Source organism: Malus domestica, chromosome 16 (genome assembly GCF_042453785.1).
Source record: "Malus domestica chromosome 16, GDT2T_hap1".
In the NCBI taxonomy this organism is placed as follows: Eukaryota; Viridiplantae; Streptophyta; class Magnoliopsida; order Rosales; family Rosaceae; genus Malus; species Malus domestica.
The window spans coordinates 27830980-27848993 of NC_091676.1; the positions used below are offsets into that span (position 1 = coordinate 27830980).

At 37.9% G+C, this 18014-nt stretch overlaps 2 protein-coding genes and 1 long non-coding RNA gene across 5 annotated transcripts; 2 read left to right on the top strand and 1 right to left on the bottom strand.

The window, feature by feature from the left end:
* Positions 1-5438: 5438 nt before the first annotated feature.
* Positions 5439-7355, top strand: LOC103435661 (nifU-like protein 3, chloroplastic). Its single transcript, XM_008374059.4, has 4 exons — positions 5439-5775; positions 5963-6080; positions 6418-6716; positions 6985-7355. The coding sequence occupies exons 1-4, from the start codon at positions 5677-5679 to the stop codon at positions 7174-7176; spliced, it is 708 nt and encodes a 235-aa protein (XP_008372281.3). The 5' UTR covers positions 5439-5676; the 3' UTR covers positions 7177-7355.
* Positions 7356-8123: 768 nt separating this feature from the next.
* Positions 8124-9593, top strand: LOC139192699 (uncharacterized). Its single transcript, XR_011576986.1, has 3 exons — positions 8124-8251; positions 9221-9284; positions 9457-9593. It is a non-coding gene; the product is annotated as an uncharacterized lncRNA (long non-coding RNA).
* Positions 9594-9815: 222 nt separating this feature from the next.
* On the bottom strand, positions 9816-17158 carry LOC103435662 (plasma membrane ATPase 4-like). 3 transcript variants are annotated; one of them, XM_008374060.4, is made up of 16 exons: positions 16916-17158; positions 14799-14918; positions 14401-14637; positions 13177-13938; positions 12944-13066; positions 12738-12842; positions 12491-12635; positions 12235-12399; positions 11896-12134; positions 11759-11791; positions 11586-11667; positions 11335-11495; positions 11056-11229; positions 10785-10967; positions 10511-10692; positions 9816-10202 (listed from the first exon to the last, which is right to left on the bottom strand). In XM_008374060.4, the coding sequence occupies exons 1-16, from the start codon at positions 16973-16975 to the stop codon at positions 10106-10108; spliced, it is 2868 nt and encodes a 955-aa protein (XP_008372282.1). In that variant the 5' UTR covers positions 16976-17158; the 3' UTR covers positions 9816-10105. The 3 variants fall into 3 exon arrangements, with proteins under 3 accessions (XP_008372282.1, XP_070671210.1, XP_070671209.1); XM_070815109.1 differs by lacking the exon at positions 16916-17158 and adding an exon at positions 15127-15229; XM_070815108.1 differs by lacking the exon at positions 12235-12399 and having other exon boundaries at positions 16916-17144.
* Between the last annotated feature and the right edge of the window lie 856 nt (positions 17159-18014).

The following is an 18014-nucleotide window of genomic DNA, read 5'->3' on the forward strand; positions in this document are numbered from 1 at the left end:
TTAGAGAAAAGAGAAACCCTAGAAAGATACTTGACTATGGCTGAAGAAAGCCTGAAGAAAGCAGAAAGAAAGAACTTTAAAAATAACCAGTTAACGCTTATAGCTACAAAACTATAGACGATAGGATAGCTGAAAGCACCAATAAGAAGAAACCAACTCTTAAGAATTGCAGCATGAAATCAATACTACCAGGAAGAGTTCAGAGAACTAAAGTATAAAGTTCAAATTCTTGAACTCTATCAACCTCTCCCCCCGAAGATGTTTCGAATGAAGACGAAACTCAAAAGGAGTTCCAAGAAATGATGAGGAATTTTTTACCAAAAAAGAAGTCAAGATCCATAAAATTAAGGATGAAGAGACAAGTCACGTCTTTACTTTGAAGTTCGTTAATAGGATAGATAAGGTGATGATAGAATTGTATTCTGTTATTGATCCGAATCTTATATAATTTGTCATTATTAAATGTTATCCTTGCAAATTGTTAATCTAAAAAAATGTCGTCATGTAAAATGTACAAAACAAAATAGTTATTCATTAAAGGAAAATGTTGATAATCAAAGGACTAAATAATTAAAGACTAGACAATTCTTGAGGATAAAAAAATTCAATTATTCCGATTGTTGAATCAAACCCCAAAAATATGATAACAAGGATTGTATATATATACTTTTAGCATGCAAAGAATCAGAGAAGAGACACTTTCTCTCCAAGGTGAGAGATTTTCTCTCCACACTGGAGAGTCCTTCTCACTATTTGTGTGAGACTTTTAAACCTAAGTTTCTCCAGTATCACCGGTCTTAGCTTCGGCTGGGGTTGGTTGTCATGTCCTCTTCTCTCCCCTTTTGTTTTTACTGTTGTTTCTCCTTAAATCCGGTTTGTCCGATTTTTCTATCCCCAAAGGTATTCCTCATCCTGGCTATCCCATGGTCCGATCTTCAGCCATGTTTCCAACTGAGATCGTGTGTAAAGTTTCGAGGTTTACTCCGACTCGGGTGTTTCTAACACCACCACTTTCTCTTTATTATCAGTCGATTCCAACAGTGTCGCTTGTGGGTTTCCACAAGCTTCATATGGGTAGTTGGCTTCTCTCATTCTATTGTCGACTATCCCCTTCTTATGACTGTTCTTAGGTAGTTTTTTGGGGTCGAAGATGGCGTATGGTGAGGTATTACTCGGTGGCGGTGGACTGGGTTTTGCTTGGATGGACTGGAATGCTGATGATGGAATGGTAGTGGAAGCTTCTCGCAAGCTTCATACGGGTAGTTGGCTTCTCTCATTCTATTGCCGACTATCCCCTGCTTATGACTGTGCTCAGGTAGTTTTTTGGGGTCGAAGATGGCGTATGGTGAGGTATTACTCGATGGTAGTGGACTGGGTTTTGCTTGGACGGACTAGAATACTGATGGTGGAATGGTAGTGGAAGCTTCTCGGTTTCTCGGCTGTGGTGCAGTTCGTTGGGCTTTACTGTTTCTGTGGGCTCTTTTTCTGTTGGTTTTTTTTAGTGTTAGGCCCTCTTTTTGTTCGTTAATAGGTGTGTCTTAGGCCTTATTTGCTTGTAATTATGTAGTTGTTGTTTAATAAAATCTCCTTTTGACCAAAAAAGAAAAAAAAAATCGGAGAATAGAAAATAATTGGAGATTTGTACCTTAATCTGATCAATTAGAACTCAATCTAAAGACAATGCAAGGGTTTGGTATTCTGTTAAGGAAAGGGGACTGCAAAAAAAAAAGAAAAAAGAAAAAAAATGTTAACTTAATACCGGGTGAGATAGTGTAAGTGGAGTATCATGCTAGATAGCGCTTTCCTTTCATCTTCATGTGTTCCGCTAGGGTTCATACGTTTTCTCCTTTTTTAATGTAAAGTACTGTAGGTAGTAAAACAATTAAAAAATAAAGTTAAATGGTTAGTATAGAAGGATACATGTCACCCACCTACCCCGTAAGTTGTTTTGAGTTTTTATATCAACTTCTCATGTTGTTTTTTATCCAAGTGGAAATGAACTAATGATCACTTTCGGACTTGACTCTTCTATCTTCAATACTTCATGTTGTGACTTATGAGTGCTTAATTTCAAAACATATTTTCATTTTACCAAACAAAGTTCGTATGTTGATTTGTTGGACCACCATTTTTGTCATCAAATCAATGAAATCATGCAAGTGGAGTAACCTAAATTCGGTCACGACTTAAGAGGAGCATTATGAATTCAATCATGTAGTGTACGTAACTTTGTTGACTAATCAAAGTTTTTTTGTTTTTGATCAAACGATAGATTTTGTTATATTAGTCACTGACGAAGCTTGAACTCACACCGTCATACAAAGGCTGAACACATTTTCACCACTGTGATAAAGGACCACTTGCGACTAATCAATCAAAGTTATCTAACTCCAAAAAGAAAGAATTTGTGTAAAAATAAATATGTGAAAAAAGAATAAATGAAGCCCTTTGGATTATAGTGAGGTTGGGTGAAACAACTAGCTATTGAATACGATAAAATGGTTTTTTTTTCTTTTTTAACAAACAATATCATTTAGAGCAGTTTCATCAGAGGAAAAAGAGTTTAGCACCCAGTGGAAAAAATAGGCTGTGACTCAGCCAATCTACTCCAGCCCGTGTGTTCGCCTGGCACCCAGCCCAAGCTAGTCTTCAGACCAACCCATTTTTGACAGACCTTGGGACCGGGCCATTTGTGTTGTTGCGCCTGGCGTGTGTCCTACACGCACGCGTGGGTGTGAGTAGCAGACAACAAAATCAAAGGCGGGTGGGCGACGTGGCCCAATTTCTGCCGTTGGATTTCCAACGGCTAGTTATTCTAGACCGTTGGATTTCCAAAGGTAAAAAAATTTGAATTTCACTTTTAAACTAGATCATCCGATCACAGATCAACGGTCCACATTCCCCCCCCCCAAAAAAAAATTAAAGTCAGAAATAAAAAATAAAATAATTATTTTTTATTATTTTATAATTGATTGGACTATTTTTTATTAAAACTGACTGGACTATTTTTTGTTAGGGGTGGAGATGCTTTGGTCTATTAATGTTCATTGGGGTCTATTACTGTTCACTTGAGTGAATAAATGGGTTGGGTGCTAGCGCATAGTCTTTAGGGGTGTAATTGCTCTTACACTAAGGGGAATGGAAGAGGGTGAATTTAACTTCACAATGGGTTAGCAATAATATGGTTCAAATTCGCCTTTGCCGAGAATCGGACCTAAGACTTCTCGTTTACAAGTGAAGAAGAATATTGCTAGACCGTAGTATTAAGTGATAAATAAGTTAGAACGTTTGGTTCTCTCAACGTAACCAAATATAAGATATATAATTTAACTTTGCAGCAAACCTACAATATTGTAGCAAGCTACAAATTAATGAAACTTGATTTACAGAGCCAAATAATGCAACTTCAGAAAACAAAACAAAACAAAACAAAACAGACAGTAATCATAGCTAATGCCTAATGGTTTCCCAAAATAAATAACATTACGACGAGAGGTTTTTTCTTGGCTACAAAGGAGGCGGATAAAGGAGGAAGAGCTTACTGTTGAATTTATGGGCGAATATTAACCAGAATTACAAGCCAGCACACATATTATATAATTAGCACCATTTTACTTGGTACCCAAACGAAGGAAAATGAATTTCTCGCACCAAATTATAAGACGAGTGAAAGATAGTCGATTCTTTGATAGCAAATTGACAATCTTCACACATCTTCACTTCCATACTTAGCTACCCATGGGCCAGCCAACTTAGATAAGAAATAACATTGTCAGTCTGGAAAGAAAGATGCTGATGAGCCATCTGTTTTCTTTCTTTTTTTAACCTTAACATTGTCCCCTCCCTCTTTCAGTTCGGTTCTCACATTCAATGTATCAGATTCTGGGATTACTTCTCAACCAATAATAAACAAAACATAGAATTTAAATTATAAAAATAAGAAACAAGAGCATGGGATTTGATAATCATTTAGTATTACGGTCTATGATTATTCCTCTTAACTAGTTAGTGAGAAGTCTTAGGTTCGATTATCGCTAAAGAATAATTTGAACTACGTTATTGCTAGCTTATTGTAAGACTTAGTCCACTCACTCTCTTTTTAATGTGGATAATATCGTTTGTTAAAAGAAAAAAAACCAAAGGGAGGATTGGATTTAAAAAAAAAAAAACTAATGAAAATGACTTGAAAACTTTGAGTTTTAACGATAAAGACAAAATAAAAGGATAAAATGAATAATATAAGGATTGACTTTTTAATGTAAAAATATAATTTTTCATCAAAGTGAAAATTACAGAAACTTTTGGTTAAGATTCCTTTTTAAAAAGGGTCAAGGGGAATCTCTCTAGTTTCGGACCAAAGGCTTATCTACTCTGTCTGGAGACCTTCTCTCATTTTCATATCATATCTTCTCATCCCACGATGTTGTAATGCTCATATTTTATTTGTTTTTATTTTTGTTTTTTTGTTTATCCTTGGCTCCCCAATTATTGATGTACTATTTTTAGCACCAAATTTTTGAAAGCAAGATCATCATCATTTGAACAGCTTGGCATTCATTCACAACTCTTTTAATTTTAATTGTCCCCTTCTCTTTTGACAATGGCATTTATATATACCTGCATTTTTTAAAGTTTTACATGAGTTATTTAAATTAGCTAAAATGCTCCACAAGTGTAGGTGTGTGCATAATCACATGGAAGAAACATATATTGGGCAGGTTTTGCATTACGAATTGAGGAAGGGTAGAGACAAGGATCTCCAATCCTGATATGTTGCATTTCTGCAAGGGGGTCTCTATGATAAGGAATCATTTAAATAAATTTGGAGAATTGAGGATCAAAGGTGTCCATGTGTTAGATGGGAAATCCTTAACCAGTATGATGCAAATTAGTTAAAATTGAAAAATTTTAAAATGGACTCAAAACTTTTTTTGTCCATTTTCTTAAAATTCTTAAATTTCTATCCTTTAACAAGTAAAAAGACTAACTTATCCTAATTGCATTAAAACCTTTTTCCTAGTTTCCATTGCTCGAGATACTATCGAGAATACTTCGAGCGACCCTCAAGTAATATGATAACACTCGAGACAAAAAAAAAAAAAAAACAAAAAAGAGCTCGAGTTGTTCTTGAGGGGTTCTCGAGCTAGACAAAGGATTTGATTGCAATTAAAACTTTAAGATGCATTAAGCTCTTCACACCAAAATAAAAATGCAAGCGAAACAAAAAGCTTTTCCACATTTCTTTACAAACTATAAGCACCAAAATCTAACATCTAATCTAATAAAATCTATCATTTGACCAAAAAAAAAAAAAAAAAAAAAATGATAGGAATTGCAATGAACTGGATCTAGCCCAATATGGTACTTTTAAACTTGGGCCCATACCCAGCACAAGTAGCTCGTTATCTATGGTCCATTTGTTTCTCGTTTATTCCACTGAAAGTTGTCGACATAAAAGACTTTGTGAAACAGAAAATGCTAGATCGCATTCCTATCCACAGAATCTGCAACACCAGTAATTCAAGTTGTCTATCTGCAGCCAATCAAACAATGCTTCCTATCAAACTTCCCACCATTACTTTCTCCAACCTACACAGACAAAAGGGGCAAAAAAGACCCCCAAAACAACTGGTTCTGTTTTGCTGAGAGAATAGAGAAACAATTGGCCTAGATTCAATGGTGGGTGCATTCTCAGCCCAAACCACTGCTCTGCACAACCCATCTCTCCCTTCATCATCTGACCTGCATTCAACTTCTCATCTTTCACTCTTCAAGGTGCCACTCAATTATCTGTTTTTATTCGAGCGACATATACTTATTTAATCTAAACCACGGAAAGAGAGATTCTATCTTGGGCGCCACTCAGTGTTGTTCACTCATTCCTGTTGCTTTTGGTGACGGGGTTTCGCTTTTCAGCTCATTTCTTACTTTTGGAATGTTTTGGAATTTTTTTTGTTGCTAGAACTCCAATTCAATTGCCTGTGGGTTTTCTTCAAAGCAAGCCGCTTTTCTCAGAGGCCAATTCCGCAGTAGGCACTTTCTTGCGCTCGATCACAATCGTGCTCCAAGACAACCAGCAGGTATCTGTGAACATTTATTCATTTCTGTGCTTCTCTTAATTCTGTTGATAACTTATATCTCCAAGTTGATTGCAAATAACAAGAAATTGAAGCTTTGAATTTACTGCTATTATGTTCTTCTTTGGTCAAAGGAAATTTACCAATGTATTCATGAAAATGCTTTCAAGTTGCAGCAATGTTAACCCATGTATTAACTTTAAGTCCATATTTGCTACTACATCCTTCAAATAAAATATTTATGTAGGTTTTAACACACTGTTTACATCTAATGAAATGATTTTCCACATGGATTGGATTTTAATGTGCTTGTTTGGATTTTGGGAAATAATGCATGTAGGGCATGTCGTTTCACCACGCTGTGTCCTTCCGCTAACCGAAGAAAATGTGGAGAAAGTCCTGGATGAGGTACGGCCTGGTTTGATGGCTGATGGAGGGAATGTGGCCCTCCATGAGATAGATGGCCTTGTTGTGGTATTAAAGCTACAAGGAGCTTGTGGATCTTGTCCAAGCTCAACTATGACGCTGAAGATGGGAATCGAAACCCGCCTGCGAGATAAAATACCCGAGATTATGGAAGTAGAACAGATTTTGGACAGAGAAACAGGCCTTGAGCTAAATGAAGAAAATGTTGAGAAGGTTACAGAAATCATCATTACCAACTAAGTAGCCTATTTATATTTTACACCACTTCTGTGAAATGGTTTTACATTCTGATGATGAATTTTTAGGCCACCTCCAACCCGAAGATTGAAAATTGAGAGTTACAAAGTTATATTTGACTCAAATGTCGATCTTCATTCCAAAAGTCACTATGAAAACCTCGTACAGATAGGGTTCATGAATGAAAGTAATAGTTAACCAATTTGTGTTGTACTAAACTAACTAGCTATACACTTCTTTACAGATTCTTTCTGAGATTAGACCATATCTGGCTGGCACAGGAGGTGGAATCCTCGAGCTTGTACAAATCAATGACTACGTAGTGAAAGTTCGGTTAAGTGGACCAGCAGCCGGAGTCATGACAGTTCGTGTAGCTCTAACACAAAAGTTGAGGGAAAAAATACCTGTCATCGCAGCTGTTCAGTTGATAGAATGATAAATACCATCAAAAATTAAATATGTTGTGAATTTGTGATGCAGAGAACGGATATATTGCTCGGCCCATTTTCTTTCGCCGATTTTGTTCAACTGCTCTACTACCTTCTTGTAGAATAATTATCAGTTGATGATCTTCCCAACTGATCTTCCTTCTCAAGGTTTTCAGTTTTTGAGTCTTGTCCGATCCTGATCTCTACACTGATACAGCGCAATAGTTTAGCACTAGTGCTTTAGCCCGCGCGTTGCCACGCACTGCATGGACGGGTGCTGCGGTTTTAAAACCGTATAAACATATAGAAAGTTCCATTGTCTCATAACAAAAACAAAATGAATATGATCTTTGAGTCACACTAATTACCTAAAATTCAAAGTGTTGCATTCATTAGTATGTTGAAAACGCTAATTACATTTGTTTAACTTCCAAATTTACAGAATATGAGGAATAATGAATTTGTATAGTTTATATGAAAATAAAATAATAAAAAGCCTCATTTACTGCTCATTTTATTAGCTAGTTTCCTAATTCCAATTGTTTGGATTGTAGGAAATTTTTTTCTTACCTTTTGGCGCAACAACGACGACGGCAATCGACTCTTCACAGGACAAGCAAAGAAGAAAATTCGAGGATGAGGAACAATATCTTCTGATTCTTTCTTTCTTGTTTGGAAGAAAATTGCTGTCTAGGTTTATTTAATCTCTACTTAAGGTAAAATTAAATAAATTTTATAGACAGTTGAACTTCACCTCTCATAAGACATTTACTACAAGTCAGAGCTCAAAATCCAATGTAGTCGAAGAACTCATTTTTGGCAGACCTACTCAACTTAGACTTCTACACCTCCTGCACCTCCTACATGCAGCACAACATGTGTAGGGGCATTCATGGAGCCAAAAATAATACAAAAAATCTTGGAGCTGACATGTGAACTTTTACCCACAAGTAATGAGAATGACCTCATTAAATTGGTGAGACCCACATCCGCTCGATGCGTAGTTCAACCCTCTTGAAGATTTAAGCAGCTGACTGCAAACTCATCAAGCTCTCCTACCTATGGCAAGTAGAAAAATCAAAGGTAAACCTTACATATGTGGCTGACCTAGTTCTTATAAATGCCCCATCTCCACCAATGTTTGGTAAACTTTTGATGCTTAAACTCTCTATCTTTTTAGAGAAACTAACTTAGGCATCAGAGATTCATGGGCCCAACACCCCCTACCTCGTGTGCTCACATGGCTTTGGCCAATGTGTTTATTTATTTTGTATATACAAATTCGTCAAGATTTAGCTATAATTTTTTTGGCTTTCTTGGGAAATGGCGCAATATGCAAAAAAAAAAAAAAGGGAACTTTAACGAAAAGCTCACGGTACTGTTCACTTTAACGAAAAACCATATTTTTACACTAAAAAGTCAATCATGGTACTATTCACTTTACTATTTATTTTGTCCTTATCGTTAAAACTTAAAGTTTTTAAGCTATTTTCATTAGTTTTCCTGAAAAAAAAGGGGCTCTTTGAAGAGGTTTACAACTCATGAGTAATATGTTTATACGAAATTTTCCTGAAATGTATGTTGAATTTTTTGTTAAATTCTCTCTCTTCTTCAGGTCGCACTTGGTGCGATGGCAAGTGCCTTCGCCCATGAGCGGTAGGTCTTGGGTTCGAGACTTGGGAGCAGCCTCTCCATAAAATGGGGGTAAGGCTAACCGACATTCACCTCTCCCAGACCCTGCGTAAAGCGGGAGCCTTGTGCACTGGGTACGACATTTTTTTCTCTCTCTTCTTCCATAAGGCTATTCATTTTGTTAAGGGAGTCATTTAAAGAGTCTTGAAGCTATATTTTCTTGGTTTTCTTGTTAAAATAGGCAGCCAAGCAGTTTTAAATCCTCTTTGAGATGCTCCAAAGCTTCTTAGTAACATGTTTGTACAGAGATTTTGCTACAGGGATTGCTCTTAGTGACCAACTTCTTTTTTGTAAGATGATCTTCGTCATGCTTTTCGATCCATCATTTTTGTAGAAACTTTCTGCTCATTGTTTTGCCAGAAAAATTTGCTGTAAGATCCATGAGAGAGTCCTGAGAAACTAATGGCTGCCTTGTACCTGCAAAGTGAGTATTGTGAGCCAGGCCCTCATTTTTGTGACTTGATTCCACGGCTCCTCCTTCGTGGAACGCCCTGGACTGCTTTTAGTACATGCTTTCATGATCGCGCAGCTGGCAAGAACAATTCCATTTCCATGTATATCCTCTTTTAAATACAGCTGAGTTTTACCCTTTTCAGATTCCAACTAGGGTAGCAGTATCAACTGGGGTTTCAGAATATTACTCGGACTTGGTTGAGATGGGCCGGTGTCATCTGGATTTACAGCATCGTCTTCCATTTTCCACTAGACTCTATGAAATTCACCATCCTGTTACATATTGGCTCCCAATTTACCAGAGAACAAGGTAAATTGTTCTCTAATGTGGAAAAATGAGCAATTGTTCTCCAATGCACGAATAGTACGGAATGTGACACAGCACTTGAACGACCATGGTCAGCATCCGAGGGTTGTGCCAACAGCGTTCTAATGCTGTGTCACATCCTGCGTTAGATAAATGCTCAAAGAGTGGATATAAAAATAGTGGATACAAAGATAGTGCAAACAATCGAAGAAAGAAAGTAGATTATTGCTAGAAAACTGCAGGATACTGTTTAGTCCCTTACACGAGCAAAAATAAACCAAATATAACCCCTTATCTTGCACTTGAAATACATTAGAATGCAAACATGAAACGGAGGAGAGTTTTACATATAGCACAGACAGGCTCTCCAACATATCTAGAAATGTTTAACTAATTATGCCTGCTTTCAATTTGTCTCTCCTCATCGCTTTGTTACATTGTTGAACTCCGCCCTTCTTGTCCCAGATAGCGTTTCTTCTGGATTGTTACACTGTATAATGCTGCTGGATTGTGTCAATGTCCAGGCCTTTTAGCTTCACAACTGATTCCACATGTCCCTTGAGTGTGTGAAGCTCCCGAAGTCTACAACCACAAATTAACAAGATATTCATTAAACCGATGGCATGCAAGAAGATACTGTCTCTTATAGGAAAATGTTTTCTTGCCAAAATATGTGACATGTTATGTCAACATGATGCTAGGTTGTCAATCTGGATTACTGAGCTAGTAGTGCGGTCCAAGTTTACAGTATGACAACATAACATGTTAAATATCTAACAAGAGAATGTTACCCATCATTCGGATAACTTTAAAAGTGATATATGTCTCAGGAATTGGCAAACGAATTGTTTCCTGTAGGTAACATTTTGAAATTCTGAATGGTAGCTTACCTTGCAACTTCAGCTCGTCTCTTGGCCTGCTCAGCAATCTCAGACAGCTCTCTGTAGCTGCTCTTGTCATTGAAGATACTAGAAGATTCTGGTGCTTCGAGACCGTGAAGGGTCCTTTGAGCATGAGCCCATTGAGCTTCTCTCTCTTCTTTTCCATAATCTTTCTTGGTGGTAAAGGCAGTCTGTTACAGTAGGATGAATCATTAGAAAACTTTTAACTTCACCGGATCAAACTAAATGATTTCACCTTATATTCGAAAGAACAAAGATTTACCTTGTTCTCTAGCAAGTTGAGCCACGCCTTTCCACTCAAGATGTAACGGATGGCGAATTTCATCAAGTCTAGTGGGAAATAGAAGACAATGCTGTAAATCCAGATAACACCGGCCCATCCCCAACCACATCCATGTATTCTTGCAAAACTCCAGTTGGCATATACTGCTATCAAAGTTGCAATCTGAAGAAAGGATAATCTTCAGCTTTCAATAACATATACATAAAAACTTGCTGTATTTAATAGAGGATGTAAGCGGCATTCTTCTTACCAGCTGCGCAATCAAGAAAGCACCGAGTAGAAGCATTCCAGGGCGTTCCATAAAGGAGAAGCTGCGGGATCGAGTCACAAAAATGAGGGCCTGGCTTACAATACTCACTTGCAGGTACAAGGCAGCCATTAGTTCCTCAGGAGTCTCCCTTAAGGATCTTACACCAAATTGGTCCTGCAAAACAATGAGCAGAAAATGCAAATTGGAATCTGAACTTCATGAAGTTTCTGTATAAAAAAATGGATCAAAAAGAGAAAAGCATAACAAAGATCATCTTACAGAGAAGAAGTCAGTTTCTTTGATTAACCAGAAGAAGATAACAGTCATCAATGCCAAGTAACCGCCAAGCACAATCCCGGTAGCAAAAATCTCTTTCAATTTCCAGCTATCAGGCAGGGGAGATGGCTTTACTCTATCCTTTGATATTGTCATAATTGTGCCTTCAAAATTTAACAAGTGCATGGTGTCAGCAGTCACATTTATCAATTTATATTACATGCTACTTGAAAGTTCGCTTCCTAAAAACTTACCATCGTTCAATATGGCAATAATCAAAACCATGAAAGGTGAGAAGTCGAACTTCCATATGAGAGCAATGAACATGAAACCGAACTGCAATGTTTGCCAAAAACAAAAAACAATTAGATGAAGACTTAATTAGGGAGAGAAACCACAAATTGTTAAACCACCACTATTTACTTACCACAATACGAATGGTGATCGAAACTGCATAGATCTTCAAAAGCCAAAGAAAACAGAAAGAGAGGGAAAAAGTTAGACTTCCCTTCATAAACTGTTTGATCAGAGTGGTCTGTTGATAAAAAAGGCAGAAAAACTAACTGTGTAGTTCTTCATTCTCTGGAAAATAGCTCTACTGGTCAACACTGCACTAATGATGACACTCAATCCGGGTTCTGTAAGAACAATGTCGGAAGCACTTCGTGCAGCATCTGTAGCATCAGCAACAGCAATTCCAATATCTGCCTTCTTCAATGCAGGGGCATCATTGACACCATCTCCCGTCATTCCACAAATGTGCTTTTTTTCCTGCAACTTCTTCACAATTTCGTATTTGTGCTCTACAAGAAGCAAGAAAATGTGTTTAAAATAAACAACAAATCACTCTCCCTATTCGAAAACAGCAAAACCCTCTAATTAGTCGGTACTTAAAGTATTCACCTGGAAACACTCCAGCGAACCCGTCAGCCCTCTCAATTAACTCTTCAATTGGAAGGGCAGCTATGCTAGCATCCTTGCCTTGACCAAGTAAGGAAGCAGATGGGTACATGTTTGTTCCCATTCCAAGTCTCCGACCAGTTTCCTTGGCAATGGCAAGTTGATCGCCTGCAGATAGAGAGTGGCGGCAAGTAAGCACAACAACACTCAAAATTAAAATGCATCCATTAAAGTAGGTTGAAAATATTAACCGACTTACCAGTAATCATCTTAACATTTACACCAAGGTTAAGAGCCTGGCGGATAGTTTCTGCACTATCATGTCTTGGAGGGTCGAAAAGAGGCAACAATCCAACCAACTGCCATGGACCACCAGCACTTTCTTTTGCTTTTTCAGGCACTTCCTGTAGACATATACCAATCACAATGATAAGAGGGTGCTTTATTTCTAATAAAACTGAAAAAGATGCAAGACAATACCAAAAATGCCGAGGTTGGTATAAAACCTGTCTAGCAACAGCCAATGACCGAAGACCACGTTCAGCATACTTGTCAATAATGGCAAAAGCCTTCTTCTTGAAATCCTCTTTGCAGTTGCAAAGTTCCAAAATCTAATTTCAGAAATCAAGTCATTAGTATATGGGTATGAACGGCTACCTTTCAATAATGTAATTCAATTTTTGGCCGGTAACTATAGGAAAAACAGAAGTACCTGCTCAGGAGCACCTTTGCTTGCTCTATGCCAGTTTCCATCGTTATCAATGTATGTCAAAGCAGTTCTCTTGTCGACGGGATTAAAAGGTAAGAAGTGCACCTCTCTAATACCAGCCCGGGCCTGTGTAAAAATTGATTCATTAAGATGAGCATATCCATTGCAAATTCCGTCTCAGAAATATTGAACAAGCAAGTATAGGGCGTACAAGAAAAGTTGGAAATGATTTATACCTCCTTTGGGTCGGCAAGCATTCCAACCATAGCAGCATCAATGGCATCCTGGTTTTCAGTTCTGGATGACCTTGCAGCTAGAAGAATGACATGTTCATTCTCCACACCCTTTGCAAACACCTCAATCAAGTTTTTATCAACACTAAGCTTGTTAAGAGTTAGTGTTCCTGTCTTATCACTGCAAAGCACATCCATACCCGCCAGTTCCTCAATGGCAGTCATCCTCTTGGTGATGGCACCCTGCTGAGATAGCCTGTGAGAACCAATGGCTATGGTAACAGACAAGACAGTGGGCATGGCAATGGGGATGCCTCCAATCAAGAGCACCAACAGATTGTCAATTCCACTCCGGTACTTGCGGTGCTGAATTGGGTACATGACTACGATCTCAATCAGCATTCCAATGGCAATAGAACAGATGCAGAAGTTCCCGATGGCAGTGAGCACCTTCTGGAAGTGTCCGACTTGGTTAGTGCTGTCCACAAGATGTGCAGCCTTCCCGAAGAAGGTATGGACACCGGTGGCAATAACAACAGCTTCAATTTCACCCTGCTTGCAAGTAGAACCGGAGAAAACCTCATCACCTGGATGCTTGGTCACTGGAAGTGATTCTCCTGTGAGAGCAGATTGATCAATCTTTAAAGGATCACCCTCAAGAAGACGAGCATCAGCTGGGACAATATCTCCCAATTTGATACTGATGATGTCCCCTGGAACCAAAATGGCAGCATCCTGCTCACTCCATTTTCCATCTCTAAGGACCTACATATGCATCGCCATCAAACACATTTGAATTATGTTGTTGCCTCCAGTTAGTATGGTGCCTAGTTGTGTGATGTGTCTGAAACTCATATCGATCTGTCTACGTAAACAACGGTGAGAAATTTATTTGATTTTGTTATGGATTCGTGAATATTAGAAATCTTATTATGTTACCCTGTTCACATAGGTTCACGACATGGCAGTTTCCCTACTAGCATACATATGAGCATGTATTCTATTAACAAAAACAAAAAATGGCGACATGTTTGCGCTGCAAGAAAACAACAAGATGAGGAGGCGGCTCAAACTTTTAGCCACCGATAATTCTGTATGTTAATTATTATAGTTGTTTTAGCCGCCGTTTTCTTGAACTGCTGAAAAGGCTCCCTAAACCTAAAGTTAGTTACTTGAGTACAAAGCCACTGAATCCAGGACCGTATCGAAATGTTTGATTTGAATTACCTTAGTCTTAGGAGCGAGACCAGCCATAAGAGCAGCAGCTGCATTTCCAGCATTGTTTTCTTCAATAAAACTGATGCTAGAGTTGATGACCAACAGGCAGAGAATACCGACAAAATCTTGCCAATCTGGTGGCTTCCCATCGCCGTTGGCCAGAGCAATTGCCATGATGGCTGCAGCTTCCATGACCCATGATAGAGGATTCCACATAAACCCCAGGAACTTGAGAAATTTGCTTTCCTGTTCATTGTAACCAGTAACAAATATTCAGATATTATGAACTAAACTATACTCTAAGCTAGTAAAAACAAAATTTAACGTATATAATCGTTACAGTAAAAGGAAAATGTCTCTTGCACTCGTTCGTGCAGAGAGGCTAGTTATATTATTCGGAAAATGACCTTTTTCTCTTCTAGCTTGTTGGGACCAAAAATCTCCAGCCTTTGGCCTCCTTCCTCGGAGCTCAAACCTTCTCTGGAGCATTTCAACTGTCCAAATACTTCCTCGATCGGAATCCGCTCCTGTAAACCAACTCTTTGTTAGGACAAAAACTGTAATACTCACTACATAATTTCCAAAATTCGCACATATCACACGATAGCTATATTGTAACTCTCTACGTAAATATGTAATACAAGTATTTGAAAGTTCATATTATTATTTTAATTTTTATTTCAAAGTATATTAGCCTGTTCATTTTTTAAAAAGGGGATCAACTAGTGACTTCACCACAGTAGTCCATCATTTTGGGGGCAGTCTCTGACCACCATCGTGCGATTCACGAGCGCCGGGAATGAAACTCAAGACGTGCTGTGTAGAATGCGAACTTGAAATTTATCCTTCACCATTGGGTCATCCAGGTGGCTATATTAGCCAGTTCATTGGTTTGACATTCTTTGTACATTAATAGCCACAGACATGATTGTTTCACTTGCTAGATCAGTAGATCCCACATAAATAAATGCATAATACTTTCCAAATCAACCCACCTCATAAAAAAGAAAGAATAAATAATTGGAAATTAAAAAAGAAAGAGATATAGGGCAAACAAGATATATAGCTTTTAGGTAGAAAAATTTCTTGTGCGTATTTTCTTCTTCTATACATTCTTGTTATATTACAATCCTTTAATTCTTCTTTAATTTGTCCAAAGGAAATGCTCTATTCTACTACTATTAATGTTCAAAGTGAATGACATAATGGTGTTTTGGTCATGTTAAGCAATAATGGTGGTTGATTAGAATATTCCCTATTATCACATCCCAATGCTAGATATAAGCGAATTGTGAAACAAGTCTCATAAAGTCTCATCTTATTTTCTAATCAAATCTAAAGGAAATCTTTGAATACTCTATTTGGTTACAACTTGTAGCGATTATTGACCATGAATTTTGATTTTCAACGGTTACGATGACCCGAAAATCAAACCTCAATATATTTTGATATTTTGTCCAACCAAGTAGTCGACTCGGCGCTCACTCAGTGTACGAACCCGGACGGATTAATATGGAACTTCCCATTTCAGCCCTCCTCCCCAGCTCCCCTCCTAGGGATGCTAGCCAATCACTAAAGTGTTGACCCACAAAATATTAATATATTACATTTTATTTATTAAAATTATTAAACATAAAAAATTGTTTGCGTCAGTGGCACAGCACTAATTTCAAGGCAAGAGCGTGATTGGTGCGTGACATACACGCGCTCCAACATGATAAACCGCGTTTGGATGCTAGTGTAATCAACAAAAGAATGAAACAAGGGTAAATAAGGTATAGTAAAACAAAAGAAACAATAAATATATGGGTTTTCTAATCCAATGGTGTCAGGATTGAGGGTGGATGTGAAAGTTGATAACCGAAACTGTTTAAGTCTTTTGAGTTAAACAAAAGGAGAATTCCTCAGAATGGGAAAAGTCCAAAGTACCACGGAAAAGGTACTTCAAATTCCAGAAAGAAGACAACCACCGGTACTATTTACTGTTATTGTGATGTTTTAGTTCAATAATTTTATGTTATGTATAATTATTCTTATTATTATTTTTTTTTCTAATTAAAATTGTTATAGACCTAGATGTCATGAGACGGTGAATTCGTTTGAGAGTGTGTGTGTGTTTATATAAAAAAACATATTTGGGGGAATTATTAACCATAGTGGACTCAACCTCTCTGTCATTCACATGTGTAGATCCATCCCGTTTGGATACTACCTGAGGACATGATTATATACTCTACTTGGTTGGTGGGAAAATATAGCGAGAAAATGGGAAACTTTCAATCTTTTGAGATGAACCCATGAAACACAACTGTTTATTACGTAAAAGCCAGCTCAAAAGTATATGATTTTCGAACACAACAAGAAAACTAAGACCATGCAACAATAAAACTCACTCAGTCCAAAGATTAAGCAAAAACCCAACTCATGAAAAAGTAAAAACTCACACAAAACAAAATCACGAACCCTAGTTTCCCGAGATGAGGGAGAAAATAGAGGTGATAAAGTGAAAGAAAGAAAAATATACCAGATCGACAGTCTCGTTCTTGATCTCCTCCAGGCTGATGGCCTTGTCCGTACTCCCCATCTTTTCACAAGTTTAAACCAGAACCAGAGCAATAAGCTTGATTAGCAACAATGGAGTAGGAGGAGAGGTGGATTGAAAGATAGGAGGAGGAGGAGGAGGAGGAGGATATTAAAAGGGCATTGAATGAGGTTTCTGAATCCCAAGAAATCAAAGGGAGAGTGAGACTTGAGAGAACAAGTGCTTGTGGAAAAGTGCTTATGGTTGCTCTATTTTTATACTACTCCGAGGAAGGCCACACCCCTCATGACTCGTAATAATGTTAGGAGGGTGGTATGTGATGTGACATTGATCCCCGCCGTTTAACCCCGTCCCCCAAGTGGACCCTCACCCTCCACTCTCCTAGTAGCCTACTTATTCCTGGTATTTCAAACCTGAACCGTTACTCTGACCCGATCTAACCCGTTAAAATGAGTATTCGGATGAGTGTTTAACGGGTCGGGTGGTTAACGGGTCAACCCGTTAAGCATCCATTAAATAACAGATCATTTTGGGTGAATCCACGAAACCCATTAACCACCCGTTACACATGTTATTGAGGACTTTTGTGTATTTTCAGTAGTAAATTATAAGCATTGCAGACTTGCAGTTTACCCGCATTGCAGACTTGCAGTTTTGTGCACTCTGTCTCGCATTGCAGTTTTGTGCACGCTGCTTCTGGTTCTGGCTCCTAGGCTCCTAGCCTCCCGTTCTTCTTCCTCATTGTAGTTTTCTCCCCCATCTTCTTCCTCAGAAATTACCACTCTCTCTGGTAAGCTATTCCCTTCCACCTCTTCTTCCATGGTGTTAGATTCGGTGCTATTTCTAGTCTACTGATTGCTAGCTCATAATTAGTTTACTGATTATTCTCAATTCTTAATTCTCAAAGTTACGGTTAGCATTACTTTTAAATCCTTCAATTCTTGCTGGAATGCAGATTGGAATTAGTTTACTGATTGTAAGCATTACTTTTGTTATGCATTGAGGATTAGCTGCCATTGGTTTGACAATTTTTTTTTAATTTTTTTTAATAAATAAAATGGGGGTGTAATTGATTTGGATG

What these genes read in the sequence shown, in the direction of transcription:
- LOC103435661 (XM_008374059.4), top strand. Translation starts at nt 5,677, where the DNA reads ATGGTGGGTGCATTCTCAGCCCAAACCACTGCTCTGCACAACCCATCT. An exon ending in CTCATCTTTCACTCTTCAAG is followed by an intron (nt 5,776 to 5,962) that starts GTGCCACTCAAT and finishes TTTTGTTGCTAG; the next exon opens with AACTCCAATTCAATTGCCTG. An exon ending in TGCTCCAAGACAACCAGCAG is followed by an intron (nt 6,081 to 6,417) that starts GTATCTGTGAAC and finishes TAATGCATGTAG; the next exon opens with GGCATGTCGTTTCACCACGC.
- LOC103435662 (XM_008374060.4), bottom strand. Translation starts at nt 16,975, where the DNA reads ATGGGGAGTACGGACAAGGCCATCAGCCTGGAGGAGATCAAGAACGAG. An exon ending in ACAAGCTAGAAGAGAAAAAG is followed by an intron (nt 14,638 to 14,798) that starts GTCATTTTCCGA and finishes TACAATGAACAG; the next exon opens with GAAAGCAAATTTCTCAAGTT. An exon ending in CATTGGCTGTTGCTAGACAG is followed by an intron (nt 12,636 to 12,737) that starts GTTTTATACCAA and finishes ATATGTCTACAG; the next exon opens with GAAGTGCCTGAAAAAGCAAA.